The 20,619-nt window shown below is 41.9% G+C and overlaps 1 protein-coding gene across 12 annotated transcripts in view; it reads right to left on the bottom strand.

Annotated features, from left to right (window-relative positions):
- Positions 1 to 20,619, bottom strand: part of FOXN3 (forkhead box N3) — a 216,009-nt gene that overhangs the window by 18,065 nt on the left and 177,325 nt on the right. For 4 of the 12 annotated variants that reach the window (XM_074585483.1, XM_074585479.1, XM_074585478.1 and 1 more), the window contains exon 5: positions 10,106 to 10,168. The exons of 4 other annotated variants lie outside the window; for them this stretch is intronic. In XM_074585483.1, coding sequence (XP_074441584.1) covers positions 10,106 to 10,168 — 63 coding nt within the window. Of the gene's footprint in view, positions 1 to 10,102; positions 10,169 to 20,619 lie in introns of all 12 variants that reach the window. 4 more of the 12 variants (XM_074585481.1, XM_074585477.1, XM_074585476.1 and 1 more) reach the window with 1 other exon arrangement.

Raw genomic sequence — 20,619 nt, forward strand, 5'->3', positions numbered from 1 at the left:
TCATGGGGAATGTCCAAAAAGAGAATGAACGACGATCATTACTCCTGGTGTACTATTTTTAAACATACAGGTATTATATAAACACATAGAAGATAAATGTAAACCATATCACTTTAAAACTACAGGGAGACTAGAAGAATCATTCAGCCTAAGAATCAACACATACACATTACAGTTACACCTGAAAATTATGAGGCAGAAAAATATAGGCTCAGAAGTACATTATTTCTAAGCCACTGAGGTACATTTCACCTTCCTGTCAACACCAAGCCAGATCCACACCTCCCGCTCCGCTATCCTGATGCTCACCTTGCTTCACTCCAGACCACACAGATTAGGTCTGGGAAAATAATCTTCTTTCTCCTGCTGGTGAGAGCACATCACCCCCCTATCCAAATCCTGTCACCGTGTTACAGCCACCCTTGCTTTTGAGCACCTCTGAGGAATAGGTCATTTATATTTAGGTGCTTAAGTACAGCCTCAAATGGCTAAAATTACAGAACCTACTTTATAACAACTAGGGTCAGCTTTCAATGGCCAAAATAATTTAAAAATTGCTTTTTGCTATTTATACTTCACTACTTTGTGCACTTTTCCCGCCAGCACTAGATTATGAGAAATCGATCAAATCTGTTTCACTCTGGGGGCAGTATCAGGCTTTCAGTGCTCTGATGTTTGGGTTAGTAGACACTGTAGAGGAACGTTATCTTGCTAAAAACTCCAAAACCTGAATTTCTTATTAAATTTGTTTCAACACCATGACCTTAAGATGGCCAAAATACCAGTGTCATGAAAGAAAAGCAGTCTGCCCAAGGATATGGCTAAACTAAAATGCACAGATAACAGGCAAATTGAAAGCAAGCCATAAACCTGCTAAGTATCAAAGGATCGATAAAAAGACATAATTTCCAATGGGCATGGCTTTTCCAACAGGCTTTCAAGAGGGACAGATTCTGTACCACACTACACAGTACAGTTTCTCTACATTTACAAAGTCCCATTAAAAGAAACAAACAAGGAGTTTTGACCAAGAAAGAGCTGGGAATTTTGTCTTCACTCTGATACAAACTATAGAGTTTTATATTGACATGAAACACTTCTGCATGCACACAGAGCCACCTGTCAGTTAGCTGTGGATGTTGCCTACATATATATGCATTTAAAACTTGAAAGCAAACACACTGAAAGTTCTGCTGCAACAAGAGAGCAACAGGCTCCTTGACGCCCAAACTCTTCTTTTCCATATTTACCTAATTATCCTGGTCTGTTGGCAGAGTTAGCTGATGCTTATCTTATACTTTCTCCTCTCCTACCCTCTTCTGCCTTACTGACAAGTCCCATTGCTTCTTTGAAAAATCCCGTTCACTTCCCCATCACTTCTCTAAAAATACTGTCTCATGTCTTTCCTTCTTTACCTTCTCCGAGTTTCCTTTTTTCCTGGGCTCCTACATATATAAAATATACTGCCAAGTCTCATAGCTTAGACTTTCTACACATTGATGTCTCTGCTTGAACCCACGCTCCATCTTCCCCGACTCTTTGCATGTTTGTAAGTCACGGTGTGCTATTCAGGAACACTCTTCGACAGCTTCACATTTAAAAACATCCCCACCTCAACACACACACACACATACTCGCCACATCTTCCCTTCAGGAATTAACAACTGGGTTTTTTTAAAAAAAAGAAATGGTAGAAGTTTGCTGTCCTCTGAAAGTATCCCCCAAAAGACAACTTGGTACCTACTCCTGCCTATGAAATTCGCTTCAATTATGTCTGCCTGTTCAGCACGCCACCACTCATTGAAAGGCTTCAATAGCACTACTCATGTCAGAAGAGGCTTCAACTATGATTCTAACTTTTCTCTGAAGTACACCACAGCTTTGTGTATTGAAATCACCACTCAGAATTCAATAAATATTTCAGCTCGCAACAGCAGTGTTATTGCTACTTGTTTTTATTTTCATTTCCCAAAACTCTGAATTATGATGCAGCAGTACCACTACATCACTAGGTAAGTTATGCAGGCTGACAAACGGGAAGATTGTATGGAAGGGGTCAACTGAAGGAGGACACTGGACAATGCAGTATATCCTTTCAGTAAGCATCCGTAACCATAATGAAAAAAAAACCAACACCAAACCGACCACAACTTGCTAGTAAATTAATTTCTGTAGCATTCTAAACGTAACATGAAAAGCAAGATCAAAATAATTCAATGGTGAAAGGTATTCATTTCTAGTTATCCACATAACCAATGTGCCACTGTAAGACTGATCTCTATTGCTCACACATCTCTACTTATAGCATTTAAAGCATCAATACTCATCCTTCATAAAAGGACAGTAATTACTTCATTAAAAGAAGTATCTATGTATATAAAATGCTAATACATTGTCCCCGGTATCCATACACTTTCCCTGCCTTTGTGCAGGCTGTATGAAGATGGCTACTTACTATCCAAGGAATTATTTCCACATGTTGGTACTTTTGAAGGGTTGGGGATTGTTTACTGGAAAATACATGGTGCTTTTATTCCAAAGATACATTCATGCCTCCCAAGCTTTAATTACATTTCAAAACCATACTTTGAGGTGAGGTATTTATATTTCAGATTGGAGATTCGAGGTGTGGAGGTAAGATAATTTACTCTAAGCCATATCATCAATCAGTGCCAGTCTGGACTAACACCTTACAGCCCAGACTCCTCTTTTCTAATGCTTCTTTAACCACCAGTACAGGCAGGTTACATGGTTCCCAATTCCTAGGCAGAAGTGTGAAATGTAATTTACACCTTTTCTGTGCAAGCGCCGAGAGACGTTTATGTCTGGGAAACTCAGCTCAAGAAAACAATGCAAAAAGATCTGTGCATCTCTTTGATAAAGGATTCCTCTTTCACAAAACATTCCTAGCAAAACGCAAGGAGTCTGAAACAACAAAATCATTATTCACCTTTCAGCTTTCATCACTGCTATGTTTTCAAGGTGGCATTGGATCTCATTCTGCTCTGAAGAAGCTTAAACCCAGGAAATACTTACACTGGAGTGAAGTTAAACCATGTACAGAGAATCTGCCCCATGTCTGCTGCGTGAATGGGCAAATGATTTTTGGATCTTATGCTGCGCTGGTGGAATTCCACAACCTGAGTAGGATCTGCCGGCATATCAAGCCTCCACCAGCTAACTGAGGAGAGAGGCAATTCATCCAACGTCAAAAAGCAAGACTGGATCTCTGAAATTCTCCAAGGGGGAAAATAATCCATCTTTTGTAGCAAACTTTCACATTATGGTTTAACAGACAATAAAGTGAATGCCATGTAGGAGAACACACCATAATCTGAATCCATCAAAACACTACGTTCGGATAGCGTTAAAAAGATCCAGCAGAAGCCCTCCAAAATCCAGTGTTGTTTTGTAACCCGTACTCAGCCTCTGGAGGTGGAAAATAAGCAGAAGGCCACATGATCACTCCACAGCCAGTGCAGGACTGTTTAAATTCAGAGCATGGTCTTGTGCGCACATTAGCTGAGTAGAATATCCCAAACTATGGACTTCTTTCCTCAAATCCCTAGACAGATTGCATCCATAACCTCTTACTTGCAAGTGTGTGTGCGGGTGAAGCAAACGTCCCCCAAGCAACTGAGCTAACAACCTCATCCAAGACCTTCACAACAATCAAACCCATGTTAGCCTGGGTCCTTCCCTGAAGATCTGATTGTCTAACACACAATACAGCAATTTGGCAAAATTCAGATGGAAAAGAAGGAGGAAATACTCAAGGGACAGAGTCATCAGATACCCCAACAGCTCACTAAATAAGGAAACCAACTTTTTGGTTAAATGTTGACATGTGGAAGTTAGACGAAGTATCAGCGCTGAGAGCGATCTGCTGTAAATCAAGGAAATGAAAAAGAAAGGGGTAACAAACATGTTCTTTATGTCATCTGGGAAACAAGCATATGCTCCATTAAACTGTCTAGCTCAAGGTAGCCAATATTTAGGCTAGTGAGGAAGGCTGAATAGTATTTATTGAAAACGAACTTTAAAAAAGTGGAATATTAGAGTATGAAGGTATCCTGTAGGGACGCACTGGTTCTCTGCCTCTTCTGTCACCATGTGGCACATGCATTTATCTCCGGGCTCTCTTCCCTGACCCATCTCTTGTAGCACAGAAGAAATCATAGCCCCATACAGAAATCATTATAGGCAAGAGATACTGAGTTTCTGCTAATATCTGTCAGCTTCAGCTTTTTTATGCCAATCTCTCTTCCAGGACAGTGTTTAGCAGAATACTTTATCTCAGGCTACAAGAACTGAAAATAGGAAATTGCTAATGATGTATAATTGATGGGACATAAGGAGTTGCCAAAAGCAAACGTTATCTGCCAAATGTGTAACTTTATTCACTTCAACTCTCTTATCCCAGACATAAATTTGATGCCATCTGCCTAACTTCTATTTTACTGCTCAAAGACAATTTTACAGCTCTTAAATTCCATAGTCTGTAGTCCTAACAGACTGCAAATCAAGGATGCACCCAACAAGCCATTTACACTAAACAAAAATTTGAGGTGGGGGGAGAGAAGTCTATTCTGATAATACTATCACACTTGTCTAAGGACATTTAATAAAAATAGTTCAATCTTCCGAGTTATTTTTTGTATAAGTAGAAAACCACGACTAACAATTCTAACAAACTAAACAATGCTGCTAAATCAAATTATGAGGAGTAGGGAGAAAGAAGTAGGAAGTATTTCATAAAAGTAAGTTTTCTTTCCAATTCTGTTTCCTCACCTTAATGACTTAATACTGAAACACTGAAGCAAAAAAACCCAATAAAATCCGCTTTAATAGAAGTTGAGGATGCCGTTCCCCAAAAAATCTCACAACTAGAATGGAAAGTTTCAACCTTAGGAAAAGGTCTTTTCCCAGTTCTCACTTTGATACAGAACTGTCAGCAAATACAGCTTTATGAAACATTTCATTGTCAATGATTTATTCTTTTCTGATATAAAATGTTCGTCTGGAAGCTTAATAAGTTCTATGACGTGACTTGTCCACAAGCAGTGCAAACAGAACATTACTGTTATCAAGTTTCATATACAATAAAAAAGTCCCAAGAAAACAGCACGTTCTATTTCATCCTATTTGGAGGATTTCTGTCCGTTGTTAAGGCAATTTTATATAAATTTTTTTTGCCTTGATTCCGTAAACATATCTGCCATGTATACAATCCACTTGCATTAGCTTAAAAAGCAAATTTCATCAGGTTACAATTTCAGAAGTATAAAGGTACAGTATTAGTAGATCTCTTTAGGGAGGTATTTCTCCTCCCATCAAATTTGAAATATATGTATCTATTCTGCGTTTTATATGCTTTGAGACGAAGATTAATAAAGCTTTCCAAACCAGAGAGACATATTGATCTCAGCCTTGGAAAGCTTGCTTTTAAAGAAGGACCCAGCAAAACTCCATGCTTACATCTTCCCAAACATCTTTACCACAGCACTTCAGTCTCCTGTGAGGAACCACCCACAAAACCAGTGTTGCAAAGTCTCCTGAAGGCCACCACTTCCCAGCTAACCTGGGTGAGAAGTGGTGAGCAGTACTGAAAACTGGAGATGGATGTTCGGAGCTAAAGACTCTCACTTTCATGGTTTCTACCCAAATCCTTTCTGCAATCACTGTTTATGCCTGTTTGCAGTATTAAACTTCAGCTGGAGCAATGTACTTACATTTGTGTGCAATTCCCAAACTATATAGCAAAGGACTACTCATGAATTCGAAGCTATGTATAATATTGCGGAGTCAGGAGCTTCTTGTCTAATCACTTCCAGTGATTATACTTCCAGTATAATCACTTTGACCACAGTGTTGTTTCACTAGCAGTAGCAGCAGGACACTCCACACACTCCACACGCTTAACTGGTCCTTCCTGAAGAGCAAATGGTTCCGAGTTCAGAATGACCTCACCAATTAAGTAGGTATTGCTACTTAAAATGCTTACAGTGACTTGAATCTCAGGAAGTCCAAACACTGCAAAAGCACCCAAAACAATCTCCATTTTACTGATGGGAAAACACAATGGTTTGGCAAGACTAAATGACATGCCCAGGACGCAACACTCTTTTTAAGAGCTGGGAATGCTATATACTGGAGTGACAGCTGGTAACACTTACTTTCAAGACATTGGTAAGAATTGAAGTCTTGAAAATCTTAACAATTGTACAAAACTAACCCGTGGGCTTCATTGGGTTAGTAGCCACGACTTCTAAATTGAGCTTTATCGCTTGTTTACCATCTCCTTTTCCTCTGTCCTCTCTGTGAAGTAGATTCCCATCAGGGAAAACAGGCCCAGAAATTTGATGCAACTTGCCGGAGACGGCCAGCCAGTACCCAGTCCCCTGCAGGTCAAACTACAGTTTTCAATGCAAGTCACGTATTTTGGAATTAATATTCATGTACTGGCTGCTAACAAAATCCAAAGTATTTGTAACTTGTGATAGCTGCTACTGAACAAAGCAGATGTTTCAGTTGCTGCTTCTTTTTAAACATAATCAAACCATACAAAACTTGATGAAATACAAGGACTTCCATAAACTGAATCAAATAAAGTATTAAAAATATGTTCCTACATGCCCTTTCTTGGCATATCACAGAATCTTTCATGCTGCATTTTGGTGCCAGCTGCCAGCTGGATTGTATGTTTCAGTAGAGTCACGCAAAAGCTCGCTACTTTGAACTTCGGCCTTTAGTTACAATCTAGAAATATTTGGTCTCTGAAAATACTGAAAAGCATAATATTTTAGAAATTGATTTCTGATGTCAACGCCCCAACTATAATTACATTATTTCCAACCTTTAGTGACGATGTGAACAATCAGTTTCATGAGTCTATAGAATAAACACCCCCAAACACAAAACAATCCTAATAGCAGTGTTTTACTCTTTTAAATTCTGCCATAATTTTATGTGTGAGAACTAAAGCACTGTGTGACTGGGGTAAATGATAAGCACCGTTTGTGCCAGCTCAGACACCATTTCAAGATTTCATCTGAAAGCAAAAGCTGATTTTAGAATTCATGTGTGGTTGTTAGCAGTGTTTCACACATGGGTATGGAATTTTAAACGGTCTTTTAAAAACATAAAGCTAATTAATCAATCTGCTACAAAGCACGAATAGTTTACTCCGGATTTTCCAATGCCACTGAGATGGGATTCCTTTCTGATGGACTATATTAAAAGAATAATTTTTAATAAGACTTTGAATGATGGTGCTAAAGATGCTTTTAGCACCCACATTGCCTAGATGAGCACGGATTGTTATCCTGCTTGAAAGGTAGCTTTTAACCCAAGAAGATGCCTTTAAAGTCATAAGACAACACATGTAACCGTCCACACAAACGTGAATCCAGACTCTGTCGCAATCTACTTTGTGGCAGGTATCCATGTTTCACAAAGACAGTTAAATGTTTGCAGGACAGATGTCTGTAGCCAAAGGCCTTAATGGACCAGAGTTTTAAACTTTCTGACTTGTCAAGTTGTTACACCGTGAAACAACACTCAGGTTCTGCCTCCATCTGACCATCTTTGTTGTGGAACTAACTGGCCCATTCGGAGTCAGACTCTTGGACCCAAAGGGTGTTTTCAGTCAGGTATTAACACCTGTGGCCAAACTGTAAATTATGTCCCCCCGTGTTCAGATCTTGTTTTCAGAAGATGGGGCATTTTGCAGCCCTGATGGCTTGAGCACACGCTTGACACTACGGTCTGATACGATGAACAGAACTCTACGTCTTCAAGGGATGGAACAGTCCGGCATGCTTACTGCCCTCATCATTCACAGCTTGATTTACAGACCACTGTAGTCACTGACAGAGCAGAGAATGAACTGCGACCTTCTAGACGATGCTCAGTATTGCAATGAAAATTTTATAGCCCAATTGCCTTTTATTTGAAAACTAATTTTAAATGTGATTTTTCATGCAATTTTTTCTTAATGTGCAGTGGTAATTAATTCGCTTAATAAGCTGCCTAAGATTTTTCTAACATGGTAGATAAGCGAGACCCAACTGCAATTCATGCGACAGGCTGATTTACTTCCTCAAGTATCCATTCACACACACACAAAAATGTTTCTCCTTTGTAAGTGAGAGGACGTCTGAGGTTACAATAAAAGCTTCTGCCCTTTCCTCCTGGCACCAGCCAATTCTACCCAATGCTTGGAAGGGTTCATGAACTTCTGAGCAGACCCCGCGTTTCAGTTTAAAGGCAGAGAGGAAGGCCTCCTTACTTGCGGACATCAAGGAGGGAGCAATGTGAATGAGGAACCATCCTTCTGCTTTCAGCTCCCTCTCGCTTTTGAGGTCCTGACACAGCAGCCCACTGGGAAGGTGACGTGGGGGAAGAGATGTGTCAAACTTGTAGAAGGCTAGAGTTTCCTTCCTCAGAGAGACCTCTATAAACTAAAATAGCAATAAGCCATTTGCCAACCTGCAAGCTATGATCTCTATGAAATGACAGTGCCCAAGTCTCCAAATCACTTCCACACAAACACCTGCAATGCTGGCAAACACGCGCATGTGATAAAAATCTGCAGTGTGTTTAGTACATGCAGCTTACTATGGATCTCCTCCCTTTCTTGCCTGCAATCTTCTTCTGCTCTCCAGTTCTTCCAGGAGTTCAGATTATTCTGTGTTTTCCCCATCCTTCTCCATGCACATACTGCTTTATGTCTCCTTCCCTCTTCTCACATACCCTTTTTACCCCTGCACTCTCATTCTACCCCAACTTCTTTCCCCCTTTTCTCTGCCCCACAAGTCTGGCTTCTTTAAATTTCTGATCCTTTGAAGACCTCTCATTTTATTCTTCCCACTAAGCCCAACGATAACCTCCTCTTCCCAATAAAACCTTTCTGTCTTCCTACCTATACACACCTAGGACTGCTCGCCCTTTTACCATGCGCAGTCCCTGAAGGCTGTTTAGGAGAGGAGGACAAGGACCACTCATCTCTCTTTCCAGAATGGACAGTTTCTTGGTACATCGCGCTCTCCCCCAAGAGGAGCTTCTCAAGAGGCACTTCTCTGGCAGGGTCACAAAGCCGGCTGACAATAGCTTTCCTCGGCTGCACAGGAAATGCTTTGATGGTAATTGACTCTCTTCCCCAGGCAGAGTATCAAAGTGCGAATCAAGGCTTCCCCTGGAATTTGGATTTGGTTGCCCGAGCTAGAACAATAGCGGCGATGCTAGACAGGCTTGATAATGGATTCTATTTTAACTTCTGCCTTTATTTTTTAGAGCTGCCTGTCACTTGGCATTACTACTGTGCTTGCTGACCAGCGATATGTTTGTTTTCTTGTACTCCCTGCTTTTGTGCAGCCGTATTCCTCTACGGATTCCTCTAATACCTTCACCGCAAGCTCTGCGGGGCAGGATGATTCCTGCAGTATTTGCACAGCCCAGTACAGCGGGGGCCGAGGCCCCTTCGGTGCTCTGTGAATACACAGCATCAAAAACCTCGGGTCTGGTCAGAGAACAAGGAGGACAGTACTGGCAGGAAATGAGACCTTCCCTTGCTCCCCGGAGCCTGCCTACTGCCTCGCATCAGACAGAGCAAAGAAGCAAAACGGGCAGGATGTGCGCGAGGAAGGAGTTGAAACAGCGCCCAAGTGAGTGGAAAGTATCCAGATGGCTGTGGTAGCTCACACGATGGGAGTCAAATCAAAACAAAACGAAAACAAAACCATATGCCATGTACCCTTCGCTCTCTTGCTCTCTCTCCCTCCCTGCCTTTCTCCTGGCTGTTGCCCCAGGTCTTTCTATCAGTACGGATAATACTATGTTACTCACTTATGTGTATGCCATGAATAACAATAACCCCTCTTTTACATTAGAGAGCACGGATTACTATTATTCATGTAACAAAGAATGTAATATGAACCACAAAATTATACTCATGTAAGGGTCAAGGAAGTGTAAGGATCTACAAGGGAAGTTGTATTTCTTCATGAAATCCTTCTTTTTATCTGGTACGCTGTATACTTATAAAAGAGAATATTAACTTTACACGTCTATGTTGCTATATGCTATAGAAATATCTACTCACAACCTGCTTGTATCTCAGGGGGAGTATTCAAAAGCATCATGGCAGTGGCAGCATCAATGTCAGGATCTGGAAAAATCAACCAATAAATACATTATTTACAACTGGGCTAATCTTCTTGCCCCCGTTGCTAAACTATAGGTTCAACCAAATCTCTGCAGTGAAAAGGTATAAGAGTTCATTATTCAGAGGGCTCGTTGATCACACAATGAATTTACCCCCAAACTTGCATGTGATCCCATTGCTACTATTAAGTACAGCACAGTGATGAATGTTAACAAACCATACTTGTGTGTGCATGGTACCTTCTCTGACAGCCTCATGATTTTGCTGTTTAATTCTGCGGAGAGTATTTAAGATTTCATTACAAAGGATCTGCGAAAGCAGGTGCAACATCACAAGTTGTGAGCAACACACAGGGACGAGCTGACAGCAGAGTGGAAAAGCGTAAGGAACGCCTACACCTGAGCAAGTACGGAGGATGACACTTGGTCGTTTTGGTGTGTTGGTACGGATTTCAGCAAGGTTTGAGAAAAGTGTTGAAAGCCAAACCGCTACAATTAAGGGCCGGGGGCGGGGGAAGGAACTAGCATTTCATTGACGCACCAACTTATTTGCATCCTCATCCATTGTCACTTTAATATAAGCAAAAATCATTGGCTGGCTGCTGCTATTCTTCAATCGGTTGCTGAATCCATCACAAACAGTCAGTTGACAGATGGTAAGTTATAGAGACAGGACAAAATATGATCCTTTTATAACTATATTCACTCGCTTCACACGCAGCAGCTCGGCTGCTATGGAAATGCAGGTAGCTATGACAACAGTAAACAACCCCACAACGGCCACTGAATAAGCTGAAAAGAACATCTGCCCCAGCAAAGCGTCCCAGCTGCCCTGGGGCACAACTTGCTAATCGCCCAGTGATGCCGTGTGACAGAGAAAGCCGCCTATGCCATGTCCAAATAAATGAAGTGTGCAATTGAAGCAGACATAAAAACGCACACCCTGCCCGACTGCTGCCGCTGTGCTGCTAAACTGAATGACTAATGAGTATGCAGTTGTTGTTTGGGTGGGGTTTTTTTTTTTCAGCTTGTCAGTATTTATACTAAATTACATACCAAAAAATTCAATTTACCACTAATAGCTTCATGGCACTTTATTTTGGCTATCATGTCAGAAAAATTACTTTTCGCTTTTAAAAAATATATTGTACCTTTATATATTCCAAATCTATTTACAGTAATGCAATGCGGTATAAAGCCCTGCAATTCTTTAACAACACAAATGACATAGAGAGGATTTCAATATCTGCTTAAGCCAAATAGAAATTCACTTGACCAGTTAAGAAAAAAAAAAGGGATTTTTTTTTTATTAGTTCAAGTATATGCTTATCTGCAAATAGCTGGAAACACACTTCTAATGGCTACTCTATTATTTAATTGCTGAAACAGTAAACAGAGCAACAGTGTACTGGGTGTAGAACTAAAGTTGAAGCAGCAGCAGCGTAAATTAGTATAAAAGGTGCCCACATACTGGCAAGCAGGTGCTTGTCTGTCTCCTGGACAGGTCAGCATATCCTTTTTCCTAAAGTCACCAGCAGACACCTCAGAAAAGCAGTTTTACCAACTTATGTTCAACTCTGAAGACACATCAAAAGCAGTATTCCTGCTGCGAGCAGCTATGCCGAAAGTGCCATTTCCAAACAGCTTTACTCCCCAAAAAGTGCCGTGTGGCAGGACTGGGTCCACACACCACACAGCCCACACAGCAAGAGTCTGCCTTTAGTCAAACTGAAGGGGGATAGTCTATCTAACATTAAAAAGCAAGACAAAAAACAGAGAAGCCTGAGGAACAAAGCCAAACCAAACCAGAATTCTTCCATCTCTTTCATACCATAAAATCAGAAGATTGTCAGAAGTTGAATTTACTACATCATAATTCATATAGCCAACCTCAACGTTCGTTTATTGGCTGTTCCTAAATTTTGTTTTCTTGTTTTACTTTAAATAAGGTCCCACTACCCAGTGGGTAACCTTGTAGCATAATGTTAATTCTGCTGTTGAAAGAAAAAAAGGACGCAACCAGAAAAACGCACATTTCCTGCTGGCTTTAGGTTTTGTTTGTGTAACAAACTCTGTGCTTTGCGATAAAACTGATGGAACCAGTTTATCTTGAAAGGTGCATTCTTAGCCTTTGGACCACTAAGTTCTGTAATGACTTCACGACACTAACACCAGCTGTTTACAACACGCAACCACATCCACAGCAGCTGTTTTCTAAAGCACAACAATGATTCAAGCCTATCCACATCTGCTGTGGTGTCTAGAATATCGGTATATTCTTGAAGAGACCAGACAGCTATTCCACAATGCCTTGGCAGAGGTAGGAGGGCTTGGACACACGCACCCAGGGTGGTTTCAACAGGATCCAGGACAATGTGCGTTTGGGTTGTCCTGCAGAGAGAAAAGAAGGAGGAGGGCCTGCGTCCCCAAGGAGGACAGGGGCCGAGGGCCAGCAGTCAGAGACCCCGCAAAGAGGTGCAGAAGCAATGTCCGAAGGCAAACTGAAGGGCCAGTTCATTCTTGCGCAGTGTTTGCGCTTGCAACTGGGAGGTGTTCTCCTGAGAAGGACGTCAAGAAGAAGTGCCAAGAAGCAGCCTTGAGGAGCAGCACCGAAGGCAGGCGAACAAAGGGCTCCTTTGCTTGGACTGGCATTTCCTGCTTAGACTCCTGGTACCCACCAGTGGCCCCCTGATGACGGCCCTTTCCTCATGGTTGACGTCTCCGTCAAGTCTCTTCCATGCGGATCTTCTCATTTCTAGCGGTAAGGGCTGACCTCACATGGCAGCCCACCAGCCTGGTGATGGGATCCTCTCCCTTCTACCCGCCTGTCTGCGTTTGTGAAGCTGTGGATTTCACACTGAGATCTCTGCCCTACCTGAAGCGTGCGATTAACACAGAGGCTCCCGAAGTTATTAACAGTGGGTGGTTAGTGAAAAATGATTGCAGGAACAACTTTCCCCAGGAAACCAGGTTAAAAATAACTACACACAAAGTTTTGGAATTGAGAAAATTAAGGATTTAAATGAATGCATTCTGGTTTCTTTTTTGCTAATTAAAGTGGGGAATTGACTGCATACACAAACTGTATGTTCATTTTTTGCTAGTGGTAAGTAGAAGATGCCCAGCTTCCCCAGTGACAGAGGAAAGTACTTAACAACAAAGAAGAAGAAGGACTGTGGGTGTTGTACGAAGAAGGAAGAGCACATCACAGTCTCAAACAGGCAACACCTGAGAGCGACAAAAACATAGTGACAGAACTTGCCAGCAGCCACAGCTCTCCCTAACAGATGACTGCTGTCTGTACACCCAGTGCTTCATGCTACAATCTGAAGTTTCAGTCCTTGGTCCCTCCTCTACCAAGTGTCCTTCACAGGCTATCAGAAAGAACCCGGAAGAAACCTAAAGCACTTACACAAACTTATCAGGCAGGAAGGCATACATCCCAGCGCGGTTCGAAGCCAGGAAGGGGCAGGCAGCCCACCACAGCTGCAGTACCTCCCTCTGCAGTGGGAGCATACTGTTATTTTTGCCAGCATTGCTTTCAAAGACAAAACTTCTTCTGACGAAGACGATACCGATGAAGGACAAGTCACCAACCTCACGGCAGGTCTGTTCGCTGCATTTTAAGATTCAAGCCGCTATTCAGCAAAACGTTCACAAGTGAACACCAAACCGGTAACCGGCATCTAGTTCTTTCACTGAGGGACTGATCTATAATTTATCACTCTGTGGAATTATGATCTAGTGCATGTTGTTTGAGCCAAATTTCACTCTGCACGTTACCTGTGTAGATGAGAATCTGTCCTGCACAGACATGCGAAGTGGCGAAACAGTAGGCATGAAATATTTTGGCATGAGGTTACATACAAACATTCAGCAATGCAGAGGACAGCCCTCAGGTAGCAGACTGTTTATTCTAGAATTGACAAAAAATAATTAAAAACAAACAGGGTACCTGAGAAAGCCGGATGTGACAGCTGTCCTTTTATTATGTGGGCGATCTCTGAACCAAGTTAATTTCATACAGTGAGGAAGTGTTTTATAATCATTCCTATTATTTTCATTGTTTTGATATTTTTATTTCAAACTTTGATCTGATTTCACTGAATGCTTCAAATCCATTCCCTTCCAACTAAATCCTAATAAAATTAGGATAACATAGTCCCTCTTGATTTTGCTAGAGGGTACTTATTTTAACAGCCATACTATAAGGTTTTAAAGAAAATAGCAGCTGAAGCAGTTCAAAGCAACCATGGCCTGAATTTTCCAGCACAGATGCCTAGAGAGAGGCACTGAAGATGCATATTTAGGTACTACTAAAATGTTACTGCCAACTGACGTAAAAAATATAGTTAGTAAATAAACTGCACCATCTGTACACTACAACCATTGCCATCTTATCTCATCAGGAAGGAATTTATAAGATCTTCTTTTAATTTAAAGTTACTACTTCTAAAATAGAACTATTTTTTGTAAAGAATTTCACTTCACCATTCAGTATGCTAGCTTTCGGCTCCTTCTAATTCTGCCTCAGCATTCTCCACCGCTTTTTTCCATTCAAACACTCTACTCCAGTTGGAATGCGTAAAACTTGCTGCCACTGTACCCAGAAGATAAAAGTCCAGTTTATTCCTTTTCTACAAGATCAGTCTTTTTACTCCCTGCCTCAATCCCTAGCACAACCCATTCCTACATGGGGTTTTTTTGTGATTTGATTCTTTGATATTTTTCAATTTTCAGCAGCAGGAAAATGTTGGAAAAGCAACACTCCGTGTTCCACCTTTTGCCTTCAGGCTTATTCAACTGCAACAGAGCAACTAGCAGCTTGCCCCTATTTAACTTGTCTGTTAATAGATATGCCTTTTCCCTTCCCACATCATGATGGTTACCCTTGGCATGAGTCAGGTTAGGTCAAAGACATAGAGAATAATAAATAGAGTGAAGGCTTTTTTCCCCTGTTTGGGTCTTTTTTTTCTTTTCTATTTTTAATTTATTTTGCTTGATGACAGAATAAGAGCACAGCTGTTAAAATAAAACTGCAATGTGCAAGATAGAAAGAAATACCTGAAGAGAACCGTAAGTACTGTAACTCTGTCAGACTCCTTGGTGTAGGACGCCACTAAGTCCACTTCTGGAGTATTTAAATAAGGTCGAGAAGAGCTCTTAATAAACAGAATACTTGTGGAAGTGTACGGTAAACCAATAATAGGATTCAGAACCAAGATCTTGGGAAGAAAACAAGAAATTATATTCATACCTCAACAACAGTGCACGAAAGACCAAGAATGAGAACTCTGGAAGCTATATAATAGAGGCCAGGAGGAAGCAATTTCACTAGCAATACAAAACTGGTCTGGCAGTCACAGTGGTTCTCCCACTCCTTTGAAAGGATCTAGTATGAGACACAGAAGAAGAAAGGTACGGGTCTAAATGAACCAATAATTTTTCCTGGTTTTTAAGTTCATTTCTGGCACTGCCAAGTAAACTACGGCACAAATTATTGAGAGGTCTAATTTTTAAAAATACAGAACATCTGTAAGAGAAACCTTCTTCCTGCTCCTCTATTTTGTTAAATTTGTACCGTCATGAAGTGACACATACAATTTCCGTTCTCTAACAATACCGTTTTATCAGCTGAAAAACTGTATGAACAGTTACAACATATATTCTTGTTAAAGGCTTTAATAAAAAGCATGGTAGGAGAAAGAGTTACAGAAGGTCTTGCACATGCACAAACTCAAAGAGGTTCATTTATCATTGGGAAAGCTGCATGAAACCAAAACATATCATCCTAACTTTTCATCTCAGTAGTAAAGATTAAGATCAATTAACTGCTAAAAGAAAGACTCACAACACTGACATATATTTTACCAGTGCAAGATAAAAATATTTTAAGAGACAGCTGACTAAAGAGAGATGAGATATACATCTTATAGATAAAAATGGTGTGTTATAATACATTCTCTACTTAAAAACAGGGAGATGTTTGCTTTGGTTTTGTTCCTTTATTTTTAAAATACTTTTTCATTTTGGTACACATTAGTGTGTGGGTTAAGCTCAGTTAAACTTAATTTTCAGTGCTGAAGGATGTGAAAATAAAATTTACCCATCACAAAGGCAACAGTAAAGTCTTTTTTGACTCCATCCAGCCCGTGCCGCTTGTAGTACTGAACAGAAAACATCAGCTGGAGAAAGCACTAGCCAGTGAGCCTAGCACAGAAGGAGAGAGAAACAATTTTCTGTTCCATCATGTACTTACCTAATTTGTGATCAGGAATTTCAACCATCTTCTTAACTGATTGCTGCAGCCTCAGCTTCTACAGTGGAAGACGGGATTATGAGGGCCGTAACTCCTTGCAGCCTTACAGGTTGCACACATATTTTTTTTTTGACCAAAGGATACACATACACACAGACACACATGCTCTTTGTCCCTGGTTATGAAGATGTGTGTTAACTCTAACTGGGACACCAAGGTCATCATTGCTCAAGCTTTCATAATGGTCCCTGCTACTAACAACAGCTTTTTCTTCCAGCAAAGCGGGAGGATGGGTGGCAGGAGGAAGCCCTCTACAAAACTCTGACCACTTAAGACCAAATAGACCATACCCTACTGTCCCATACAAGGGTTTGTTCTAAGCGCTCATTTCCTTCTCGTGCTGTTTCAAGATACGCAGGTGTCCACCAGACCTTGAGAACCGAGTATGTCTTCCAGTCCAGCAAGTGCAGGACATGCCGACTGGAAAAGAGCCAACGCATCTCGCATAGCCCGAGTGACCCGTAGGGATATGTTTACAGTCCTGCCGGCTGTCAGCCACTAGTTCTGCAGGAAACTGTGCCTTTTGGGTACTTTCACTGTAAGATGAGTCTTCACGAGGGCTTCACCCAAACATCCCAGCTACCAGAACCACCATGGCACAACCCACAGCATGAACACGGCAAGGGAAGGCGAACACAAATTCCACACTGGTTTCAGGATCCAGAAAGCAAAGGACAAAATGTCAGATAAACATGAAAACAACAGTGAGAAAGGTATTTCAGGGATTTGAAGGAAAAAAATGCTACTAATGATGAGAAAAGGGGTCAGGCATGTGACACTGCGTGAAAGGACTGTCTATAGTCTAACTAGGGAGCCAAATGCAGTCTAAAACCAAAAACAAGAGCAGAAAAGCTGAACAAAAAACCCAGCAGCTAAAATAGCTGTGTGCTAATAACGCAGGCAGACTGACATAATAAAAGAGGAACTCAAGGCACTTGTGTTATTACAGAAAAATTCACAAACAGGGTGGAACGGCAATTATTATTGAAACAGGTGTCAAAAGGTCTGTGCTTTTCAAGGAAAATAAATGTGGGTTTTATACGGTAGGATACTGCCATGCAGTAATGAAACAGCAGACTTTGGAAATTGAAGAAAACAGAAAACGTTTGGAAATGTTGTGGAAAGATGGTCAAAGACGACTTCTAAGCGAGAGACACTGGGTCTGCTCTTGACTTCTTGCACCAGATATGGATCTGGATAGAGCTCTGCACCATTAAAGAAACGGGAATTACATCAACTCAGGAGACTAAGTTCACAGTACAGACTGGCGAACAAATGCTATTAACCACGGTAAGGCCAGTTATTCCTGGATGTGACAGCTGACAAGTTTCTTTATCCATGTTGTTGAATGAACAAGAATAGATTCTTTTCTGCTCTTTATCTTAAGTAATGAGGATGACTTTGGAGCAGGGGACCACAAAGTGATTCAGTTTAGATTAAGTGGAAAGGATAACAGCAAGCCTAACTTTGCTTAAGATCTATGATTTCCAAAGAGCAAGTTTTGATGAATTAAATGGTTCCTCTGGAACCTCTGGGAAACAGACTGGGCTGAGGAACTCTGGACCTCAGCCTCGGGGAGGCTGCAGTTCCTGCAAGTTACTGCGTGAAGATCTCACTCCAATGGGTATCCCGACGAAAGTAGGAAAGATTCATTCTTTGAAAAAAAAGAGGAAAAAAAAAGCTAAAAAACCAAGCCGGACAACTGAACCAATATGGAAACCAACTTTAGGAGAGAAAACAGAGAGCTTGGCTTGCTCAGTTAGGCAAAACAAAGTCAGAAAAGACGTAAGACTCTATCAATACAATGAGGTGACCATGGGATGCAGGAGGGAAAAGCAAGGAAGAAGAACTATTAAGTTTGAAGACAGTTTCATTAAAGCAACATTGGCTGAAGACAGACTGGTAACCAGAACGTTTCTAGACAAAAGAGTAATGGTATCTCGGGAAAACTCTTCTAACAGGAGCAGGAACAAAGTCAAAAGTCTGAATGTGAGTTTTCAGAAGTATTTATGCAGTGTTGCTGCTCACAACGTCACCCGGGGAAAGGGATTCTCCAGAAGGTGCCTTCCAAACTGTCCTTCTCCAGGGCAGGTAAGCCCTCTGCAGAACTCTATGACAGAGAGGGAAAGACCACAAAAACACAGTGTCCCCTCCTCTGAAGGGAGATGCGCTCCCTTCTCTGAAGGGGAAAGAGGTTAAAGGGAGCCCGTGTCATTCATTTTAGTGCCCAGCCCAGCCCAAACCATGACAGTCATGAAGAAACAATGCCAGTGGAAGCCTCTTTGCACACAGGCTCATCTAGGTAAACCTGCAGAAGCACTGGGATGATGTCTGACACTCCAGGACCAGACCTTGCACCACTTCATGGCAAAGCTGACCTGCAAAAAGCTTAGGGCAGTGCTAGGGACGCAGAAGACCCAGGCCTATCAGCTTCCAGCACACGATGTGCTCTGAGCTGCTGAACTCAGGCGGGATGCCTGAAGCTCGGTGGCTACCTGCACTTGCAGGAGAGCAGCGCAGAGCTGAAGCTGCACACCTGCGCCAGCACAGCACGGAGTGGCAATGTAAGCCCACAGCTGTCATACGCAGCCGGCCTGAGCTCTGCGGCAGTAGCCTTAAGCACGTAAGCAAGACTTCTGGTATAAAGAAGAGGAGTTGGCCAGAGGCTACTTCAGTAGCACTCGAACCATGGGACTATGAAGGAAAGGCAGCAAGCAAGCCACCTGGCTTGCAAGTGGTCTCACCTCTTCCATTGTGCTCCCATGTCTGCATATAAACTTCTGTTCAGGCTCTTGCCTTCTCTATTCTGCTTTCCTCTACAGGACAGAGGAGCAGGTCCAGGCAGGAGGGTGCAGAGAGGTGCCAGCGGGCAGAGCCTCGTACGTGGGGGACTGGGAGAACCAGAGGGGAAGGACAGTGGCCCGCATTTAGGGAGGTCTGTGCACAGGGACTTCTTCATGAACACAGGAAAGGATGGGAAAATTGGCTGCAAACCCAACAGTTCCCACTCTGGTGTACGCTCTGCAATCCTGGGTATCAAGGCGTGGATGTAGGCAGGGCAGTTAGAATCGACACAAGAAGCATCTCAAAAAAAACAGTATAAGCATGACCAACTAGCAGGTACGCAGACATGCAGTCTGCCGGCGCTCAGCTCCATACCAGAGACATGACAGCCAGCCCAGGCTTGCCCTCCAGTTCTGGATTAGGTGTTTTTTCCCCAGAAGGGACAGTGGATAAATGGAGGAGTGTTAGTGCTAATTCTTGAGTAAAGTCACACCTGAGAGAACAGATCACACTTTGTAGAGTTATGCCCAAGACAGGCAGGCATATTATAAATAAAGAAAAAAATCAAAGTCTGTACCATTTACTTCCCTTCTTCCTAAGATTGAGACCAACTAACAGACACTACTATGAATCAATCAATAAACAAATAAATCAAATTACTAGTTTTGAAAACCTATTATCACACACATTGGAAAACCCTCCGGGGGCAACCGTTTCTCCCTTGCCAATCTTTTGCAAACGTATCCCCATTAAAGTCCAACTGAACTATACACAAACTTACCCCAACACACAGAAGCAGACTAAAGCCTATTTTCCATCAGAGCACTTGACAATTGTTATTTTGCATTGCTGCGAGCCAGCCCCAGCCTGTACATGGAGGCGCTAAAGACTTGCCCAGGTCTGTGGATGACGGCTGAGCGCTCTCCACAGGGAATGATGTTCAACATGGCTGGAACAAGCTGCTCTTCTGCTTCTCAGAAGGAAATCAATGGAGGAGGAAAGACAGCGCCAGCAACTCTGCCATCATCTCACAAAAACGGTTCCACTCTTCCTGCAATACTCCTCCTTTAATTTTCAAATCAAGGAAATGACAGAAGAGCAGGAATCCAGAGCCTTTTGACTTTTTTTTGCTGGAGAGCTTCCCAAGTGAGCTGAGGGATGAGACGCAGGCCAATGATAAGGCAGTGCAGGAAGTAATGTCATCTTTGAAGGATTATTATCATGAAATATGAAAACAAAGATAAGCCTTTGAAGATCTTGACATTCCCACTGCAGATGTCTACAAGATAACCAATGGAGCAGCAGAATTACTTTCTAATTACAACAATCAATATTCTGAGACCATATAGGCC

The sequence above is a fragment of the Larus michahellis genome, chromosome 4 (genome assembly GCF_964199755.1).
Source record: "Larus michahellis chromosome 4, bLarMic1.1, whole genome shotgun sequence".
In the NCBI taxonomy this organism is placed as follows: Eukaryota; Metazoa; Chordata; class Aves; order Charadriiformes; family Laridae; genus Larus; species Larus michahellis.